The 7,662-nt window shown below is 62.2% G+C and overlaps 1 protein-coding gene and 5 non-coding genes across 6 annotated transcripts; 4 read left to right on the top strand and 2 right to left on the bottom strand.

The window, feature by feature from the left end:
- Positions 1-699: 699 nt before the first annotated feature.
- Positions 700-772, top strand: TRNAK-UUU (transfer RNA lysine (anticodon UUU)). The gene has a single exon. It is a non-coding gene; the product is annotated as a tRNA-Lys (tRNA).
- Positions 773-1,257: 485 nt separating this feature from the next.
- TRNAQ-CUG (transfer RNA glutamine (anticodon CUG)) lies at positions 1,258-1,329 on the top strand. Its single transcript has one exon. It is a non-coding gene; the product is annotated as a tRNA-Gln (tRNA).
- Positions 1,330-1,764: 435 nt separating this feature from the next.
- TRNAL-UAG (transfer RNA leucine (anticodon UAG)) lies at positions 1,765-1,846 on the bottom strand. Its single transcript has one exon. It is a non-coding gene; the product is annotated as a tRNA-Leu (tRNA).
- Positions 1,847-2,332: 486 nt separating this feature from the next.
- Positions 2,333-2,419, top strand: TRNAR-UCU (transfer RNA arginine (anticodon UCU)). Its single transcript is given in 2 exon segments — positions 2,333-2,369; positions 2,384-2,419. It is a non-coding gene; the product is annotated as a tRNA-Arg (tRNA).
- A 276-nt stretch (positions 2,420-2,695) lies between these two features.
- On the bottom strand, positions 2,696-7,480 carry HES7 (hes family bHLH transcription factor 7). The gene is made up of 5 exons (XM_059381119.1): positions 6,949-7,480; positions 6,495-6,561; positions 4,412-4,507; positions 3,765-3,852; positions 2,696-3,441 (listed from the first exon to the last, which is right to left on the bottom strand). The coding sequence occupies exons 1-5, from the start codon at positions 7,008-7,010 to the stop codon at positions 2,993-2,995; spliced, it is 762 nt and encodes a 253-aa protein (XP_059237102.1). The 5' UTR covers positions 7,011-7,480; the 3' UTR covers positions 2,696-2,992.
- On the top strand, positions 7,196-7,266 carry TRNAG-GCC (transfer RNA glycine (anticodon GCC)). Its single transcript has one exon. It is a non-coding gene; the product is annotated as a tRNA-Gly (tRNA).
- Positions 7,481-7,662: the final 182 nt, after the last annotated feature.

Below are 7,662 nucleotides of genomic sequence, written 5' to 3'. Positions count from 1 at the left end.
CTTGGGCCCGGGGCACCCGCATTCCCTACTTGTGAATCATCCGTGTGAATCAGTCCTCGCGAGGGAGCCATAGTCGGCGTAAGTCCCGGGTGACCGCGGCCACACCGAGGCGAATCGCCCCTGCAGAGGAGTCAGGCACAGCTCCCCTGTCGCTCCCCACTACGCACCGCCGTCCCCACGCCCGGTCCCCTGGTCCCCGCTCCGCGGCACGTCCGATCTCGGTCCCTCCGTCGGGATGGGGCCGGCCAGGGGACCAAAGTGGGCTCACGGCCTCTGAAGGCCCCGCGCGGCCTCGGTTCCGCTCGAGGCCCGCCCGCCGCCTGCAGGGCGGGGGCCGAGTGCCCGGGGGTGGGGGGTGAGGCCGGGGCGGCGCGCGATGCCCAGGATCTGGGTCACCCCAGCCGCGGACAAACCGCTCCGCGGGGGAGGCCCGCAGCCGGCAGCGGCCCCGCGCGGCCAATCTCGGCACCGCAGCGGCCCAGCCTCCGCGGCGCTCCGGCCTCAGCCGCCCAACCCCGGCCGGGACGGTGCTCCAGAGAGGCGGGCGGAGCGCCGGCAGCAGCCGCTGGGCTGCACCTGCTCGTTCCTGGTGCGCGCGGGGGGCGCTGTGCTCTGCGTACCATCGGACTCCGTTTCAAGGAGCCGGAACTTCCGCGGGCGAACAGCTCTTATAAGCAGGAGCGAAGCTGTCCGGCAAGAGCCCGGATAGCTCAGTCGGTAGAGCATCAGACTTTTAATCTGAGGGTCCAGGGTTCAAGTCCCTGTTCGGGCGTCTGCTTCTTTTTCTCCCTTTTAAAGAGGCGGCGTCTTATCTGTATTACTTTAAACAAAACCAAGCGGAGGGGGAAAAAAAAGGATGACCAAAGTGCTGTTAACATGTTTCTGCGAATTTAAACGTTCAAGTAGGCACCTTCGAGAATGAACCAGGTGAGATTAATTTTAATAACATTTTATTTAACCCCATGAAATCTTACCATGTTAACCCGTAATCAGTATTTTTAAATTGTTAATGAAGTGTTAACAATCTTCTTTTCAGTAAGTATTGTGTCTTCTAAGTATAGTGTGTGTTTTACAGGTCACCGCGCATCTCAGTTCGTATTTCAGGTTCTCCAGCGAGGTGCCCATCGGTTGGGGCAGGTTTTTTGGTCTTCTTTTGTCTTCTGGGAATGGTAGAATGAGGGGCGGGAGGGGGACGGGGATGCGCAGAGCAAGAACTTCAGTAATATATAAACTTGCAGAGATGCTTTCCCAGCAGTGGGTTCCATGGTGTAATGGTTAGCACTCTGGACTCTGAATCCAGCGATCCGAGTTCAAATCTCGGTGGAACCTTTAATTTTTGCCTCTATTCCGTACCATCCGGGCTCTGTTACTTATCAGCTTCGTGTATGAGCGTCCCTTGTCCCCGGAGAGGATCTGAGAAGGAAAGGAAAAGAAGGCGCTGTCCTGTGGGCTTCCCAGACTGAGTAATCGGAGCCTCCTGCACACCAGCAGAGCACACGGTCAGCACTTAAAGATAAGCAACTTGCGCTAGTTTTGAGAGATAAAAACGCAATTTCGGGACACCTTACGATGAGCCGAAGGTCTCCCGGACAGTTCCCACTGGGTCCTGCCTAGCACCACCCACGCTGTCCCGAAGACCAGGGAGGCGATGGTGCTAACCTGCACGCAGTCCTCGTAAAAACAAGGAACGTATATACATCCCTCGGGGAAGGTGCGGGCTGTTTTGAGTTCTAGGGTGCGGAGGCCACCAGAAAAACTCCACCTTGGCAGCGGTGGGATTCGAACCCACGCCTCCGAAGAGACTGGAGCCTAAATCCAGCGCCTTAGACCGCTCGGCCACGCTACCCGCGTGGAAGCCGGCCCTCCCCGCGGTCCTCCTAAGAGACTAGAGGGGCGAGACAGGCCTATGGTGGTCGTGCTAAATCCCTGGGCCTTCGGAAACCGCAGACTCAGGAGCAGCGAACGGCGAAACAGAGAGGAGGAAATTGAGACACACGGATATTTGCAGCGAAACAAGTTTATTTTCGTGGGTGGGGCCGCATCTGGGGGCAGGGTGCGCCTGGGCGGGAAGCACCCCCCAAGCGGGCAGCTGGAGCCATGTATTCGCTCGTTCCTGTTCTGTTGCTCTCGCTCCCTGTGTCTTCCACCCGTGCGCGCCCGCACTGCCACTTGGCTCTCGCGCTTCCGGCCGGCTACCTCTCCCCGGCAGGCCTGAGAGGTCCCAACCACGCGCTGCTGGCATGCCCCGCCCAATTCCCTCACACCCCTCTCCCTCCCCGCCCCCTGCCCGTGCTAGTACCCGTAAGCCGTCAGACGCCGCCGCCCGCCAGGTGGCTCTGTGGCGCAATGGATAGCGCATTGGACTTCTAGTGACGAAAGAGCAATTCAAAGGTTGTGGGTTCGAATCCCACCAGAGTCGATTTTATTTCAATTTTTTTTCCCTTCCCTCTTTATCTGGTTTTTCCTTAAAGGTTCCCATCCCTGCTCCCCTTCCCTATTTCAGTGTTTTCCACCTGTTTCAGCTCCAACCTCAGTCTCCGCTCTGCTCTCTTCTTTACTTACCTGTCTGCCCCGGGGCTTGGGCCGTGGAGAGCAGGACTGGGAAGGGCGGGAGACAGAAGGAAAGGGAGACAGAAGGAAAGTGGGCGTGGACGCCGACATAAAGGCAGGCCCCTGGCTCGGGGACACACGGGGATTTAATAACCACTTTATTCCATGCACTAGGGACTCGGGAAGGGACTGGGGCTGGGCCGGGGGCAGAGAGGGTACAATCCTAGACGCAAGGGGGGGCAGGGAAAAGGGACAGGAACCGGGGAAATATATATTTATATAGATACTCTAATATAGACCACATCTCACCCGCGCGCTGCGCCCGCGCGCCCCGCCGCCCTCCCCAACACCTGCTCGCCCCGACGCCCGGGTCCCTCTGCTGCCCTCGGGCTGGAGTCTCTACCTCACCCCCAGCCCCCGCCCCCACCCCACCCCCCAAAGCTCAGGGCCAAGGTCTCCAGAAAGCGGGCGGCGGGGGCGGCGGGGCCTTGGGCGCCCCGTCTTGTCTGTGAGGCGGCGGCGGCGGCAGCAGTCCGGTGAGGGGCGCCGGCGCGCCGCAATCCCCGGCGCGGGGCGAGCAGGGGGACGGGGACCAGGCGCAGCGCGGGCTACGGGGGCCCTGGTGCACTGCGGGGCGCTGGTGCAGCGCGGGGCCGGGCGCCGGGGCGGCGGGGTCCAGCGGTGGGCGCGGCGCTTGGGGCCTCGGATCTACCGGTTCCGGCCGGGGCGGCTTGGGGCGCAGGTAGCCGTGCAGCGCGGAGAAGAGCTGGGCGCGGGCGGCCGGGCTGGCGTCGTGCGCGAAGGCCGCCAGGCGAAGCAGGCACTCGCGGAAGCCGGACAAGTAGCAGCTGGCGAGCGCCTCGGCGTCCTGGGCTGGGGACCGGGGAACCCCTGGAGCCGCGGCGGCGGGTGCGGCCGGCGGGAGAGCGGGCGGGCAGGGCAGGGGCCCAGCAGGGGTGAGGGAAGGGGCGGGGCGCAGAGATACCGAGGCGCGACAGCCGCACAGACAGAGACAGGAAGCCAGGTGGACGGACAGAGGGAGAAAATGAGGGAGACACAGAGACAGACACGCGCGGGTATTATTAACCTCGCCTCGGAGCAGAGCCTACCACTCCCAAGCCCACCGTCCATCGCAGGGTCCGCCCCAGCTACCCCGGCCCGGGCCTCGGTGAATCCCCCCTCCCGCCCTCCGCTGCCCCACCCCCGCGCTGTACCCGGGGGCTCCACCCGGCTTCGCTCCCTCAAGTAGCCCACGGCGAACTCCAGTATCTCTGCTTTCTCCAGCTTCGGGTTGCGGAGGTTCTACAGACGGGAGGGGGAGGGCGCAAAGACAGAGAGGGGTGGGGAGAGAGGGGGAAGTGGCAGGGGGAAGAAGGGAGGGGGGGATGCAGGAGCTGGGGGTGCCCCCGATCGCGTGTGCGCGCTGCCCACGGAGCGCGCGACCGAATGCGGAGTGGCGATGACCAAGAATGGACCCGGGAAACCGCGAGACTACACCGTCCGACCCGAGGGCAGGAAACTAACCCCCAGTGCGAGGAGGACTGAAATTAACCACCCTGCCTGCTGTTCTGAAGGGGTGCGGCGGGGGGAGCGTTTACAGACCCAGAGGTTGAAAATTGACGGACCCTGGGAGTGAAATTTACAGGGCCGGGTGTGAAACTTACAGACCCGAGGGGTGGCCATGAAGATCGCGTTCTGAGAGCGAGAGGGGGCTCTGGGATGGGATTCCAAGGGCGGGGCTCGGGTCAGGATGCCTTGGGGCCTGGGTCGCCAGTGCAGCATGTGTCCCCACCCCAGAAGGAAGCCCTGGGACGCGAGGGCGGGACGCTGGGGACGGTTCGGGGAGGGTGGAAGGACTGACCTGGTCCCGGGTCCGCTCCAGCAGCAGCAGCCTGAGCTCTTCCAGGCTGCGGTTGATGCGGTCCCGGCGCCGCTTCTCCACCAGCGGCTTCAGCATCTGCGACCACCAGGAAAGGGAGAGCGGGCCGACGGGACCGAGACTCAGCGCGGCCGCGCGGGCGTGCGGATCCCGCCGCTGGGAGAGTCCCAAGCCCACTCCTTCCCGGACACCCCAGCGAAAGCCTCCGGCCGGGCGCTTTGGATCCCTCTCCGCTCCCCCTCCCTCCCAGCGCCCGCAGGGTCAATGTCTGTAGCTCGCCTCCTCTCTCTCCCGGGTCTTCTGCATTCTCCTCTCTCAGTCTTGGCCTCCCTCCTCCCCTCTGTGTCTCTCCTTCTCCTCCTCTTTTATCTCTACGTCTCCGTCTCGTGCAGTCTCTCTGTCTCAGTGGAGAACTTTGCGGGCCCTCTTTGCGCCCAGACACGTGGCCCGCAAGGTGCCGGGCTCTGAGTTCCGGCCCTGAGTGTAGAAAGGGAGATACCCAGGGCGACCGCGCCTCCTCTTCTCCCTCTAACCCATCTATGCAGTCAGCTTTCTCCACTGCTTCTAAAAGTTTCCACCCAGTCTCAGGCCTCTGGAACCAGTGCCTTCAGGGCCTTCTCTCTAAGGCTGCACTGGGCCCGCTCTGGATCACGACACGCGCGGAGCAAGTGCCTCGCCTCTCCGCTTTTTGTTTCCACCCGCCTCCCTTAGCTCTGTGCTCCCCTCGCTTATTTCACACAAATTCCCGGCTTCCCACGCCCTGCAAGCCGCAAGGTGCCGCGTCCCATTACCCAAACCCAAGACCTCTACTTCTGCTGCCCACACAGCCCCTGCTCTGACCCCGTCCCCTTCTTCATACTATGCAGTTTCATTCCCAGCTCCTGGCGCCCTGGGTTCCCCATGCACCTCCCCCCCTTCCAACCCTGCGACTCCAGCCTCTTTCCTCACCCAAGGTCTCAAGGACGGGGTCCCCGGACCGGACCAGGGACCTCTGCTCCCTTTCCTCCCGCCTCTCACCTTGGGGCCGTCCCTATTCTCCGCTCGATCCCGAGTGACCATCGCTCCTCCGGACCCTTGTGTGGACCGAGCCCCTGCCCTCCCGGCCTCCCGGCTCCTTATATCCCGCGGGCTCCTGGAGGGGGGGGGGGTAGGACCCAGACCCGCCCCCTTCGGCACCCAGATCCCTCCCCGAGCGGCCCCGGGCACGAGGCTCCCGGAAAGGGGAGGAGTGCGAGGGGGGAGGGGAAGGAGGGGAACTGGCCTGGGAGTGTGGGAAATGAGGGGCCAATGCAGCACCGGCTGGTTTAAGGACCCTTAAGGCTGTATAATGAGGCGGAACCCAGCTGAAAGGAGGAGGTTATTAGGGGGAGAGGGAGGTGAAGTGATTTGGGACCGGCCTCAGGAATGAAGTTCAGAGCCCCCCGCCCCCATCGCAACTTTCTTGGGAGTTCTCTGTTCCCCCACGACTCTGAAATAAAACTCAGCATCCCTCAGCCCGCAGACTGGACCTTATACACCTTCCCCCAAAATCCACCTCCTAATTGGGTAAGGGAGCAGCGACCTGAGCGTGCTGGGCTAATCTGAGTCAACTGGGGCCCTGCCCGGGGGCGAACGAGCCTCCCTGTGCGATCTTTGTGAACCTTATTCGATTCCCCCCAACTCTGCGCACTCTAGTCTAGGCTTGGGTTGGCGGAGCTGACATAAGCACCAGAGGCCCATCTTATTCCTTACAGGACCAGGACCGAGTGCAAAAGCCGGTGTGTTATCAAGTGCCACAATAGAGCAGAGTGAAGTAGACACCGGGGAGAGGGTCACAGAGCCTGATGGCTGGACTGGGAAAGAGCGGGACCCTCAAGAAAGAGGGAGCAAGGGTGGAGAGACCTTCCCACTTAGAAGTATTTGATTCAAAACTAATTACAGGAGGTTCCAGCGTGTGGTTTCCAGGCCACCTGACATAAGTCCTACTCATGCTGCTTGCTCCTGGGGACCCCTCCTGCGGATGGGGGAGCAGGCAGTTTTCTTAAAGAGACAAGAAAGATTTAAAAAAGCGATCATCAACACCCACCTCAAACCAAGAACTCGACCCTCTGCAGAATGGTGCGTGAGCACTCGGAGGCTTCCAGATAAAGTGCCTGAGAAGATAAAATCAGAGATTTTCGCGGGTCAGCCGGACTGCTCTGGACAAGGACGCGCAAAGACAAGGTTGCAGACCCAGTCGGAAGATAAGCTGCGGAGTCAGAGGCGGACGAGGCCCTCCAGTCCTCCCAGGGCCTCTCCACACCTTGGGGTTTTGTTTTGGTTTTGTTTGTTTTTTTTTTTTTTTTCTCGGAGCCTGCCTCGCCAAAGCCCGAACCCGGACAGACACAAACCTTGGGGAGGGCGCTCCCATCTGGGATCGGGGCCTCCGGTCTATCCCACCTCCCCCTACCTGGGCCAAATGGGAGCGCAGATGTGTGGTCCCCAGCAGCCCCCCTCGCCCCCCTCCTTGGGAACCTGCGCTCGGGCTGAGTTTTTCTCACCTGCACGCGAGGCTCGGGGCCCCGGGCTGTTCGCACCCGGGTGTGGGGCCGCCCCTGGCCATATGGGGCGACTTTATGGCCGGGTGGCCGGATCCCGGCGGGAGGAAGGCTGGCCTGGCGCTCCACCCCCGTCAGCTACTCGGGGCCACTCCTCCGCCGCGCCCCTGGCCGGCACCTTCCTCCCGGTCACCGCCGCCTCCACCTCTTCCAAGCTCAGGTAGAGTCCCTAAAAAGCTAGTGGCTGGTTGCATTGGTGGTTCAGTGGTAGAATTCTCGCCTGCCACGCGGGAGGCCCGGGTTCGATTCCCGGCCAATGCATAGCCTCGTATTTTTTTTTTCTCCTCCCTCTTGTTCCCAGATAATGGAGAAGTCATAAAATGTTTGAGAAGCATCTCTGTCTAACATTTCTAGCAAATATTAATACTCGAGTTTTTTACCCTATGGCAGAGTTGGAGGCTCTGGGTCCCCATCATGATTCCCAAGGTCCTCCCTCCGAGCCCCGTCCTCCCAGCCCGGGGGTCCTGCTGCCTTCCACCCCCCTCCCTCCGCCCCCCGGCCCCGCACCTCCGCAGGCGTGACCCTGAGAAAGGACCCGCCGCTCGGATCCCGGCCCCGGGGGTCCTCCCACCCTCCGGGGAGGGGCGGGGCCTTCCCGCCTTGCGCTCCCCAAGTCCCGGCTCTCCTGGCCCTTCTCTTCCGCGCTCGCTCTCTCCT

The sequence above is a fragment of the Mustela nigripes genome, chromosome 16, assembly GCF_022355385.1.
Source record: "Mustela nigripes isolate SB6536 chromosome 16, MUSNIG.SB6536, whole genome shotgun sequence".
Lineage (NCBI taxonomy): Eukaryota > Metazoa > Chordata > Mammalia > Carnivora > Mustelidae > Mustela > Mustela nigripes.
This window is presented reverse-complemented; position numbering and strand designations above follow the sequence as displayed.

Bases quoted from the DNA above. Each gene is read 5' to 3' on its own strand.
- HES7 (XM_059381119.1), bottom strand. From the start codon at position 7,010: ATGGCCAGGGGCGGCCCCACACCCGGGTGCGAACAGCCCGGGGCCCCG. The intron at 3,853-4,411 runs GTCAGTCCTTCC...TCCCGTCTGTAG, and splicing joins TGGAGCGGACCCGGGACCAG to AACCTCCGCAACCCGAAGCT. The intron at 3,442-3,764 runs GTACAGCGCGGG...CCGCGGCTCCAG, and splicing joins AAGCCGGGTGGAGCCCCCGG to GGGTTCCCCGGTCCCCAGCC.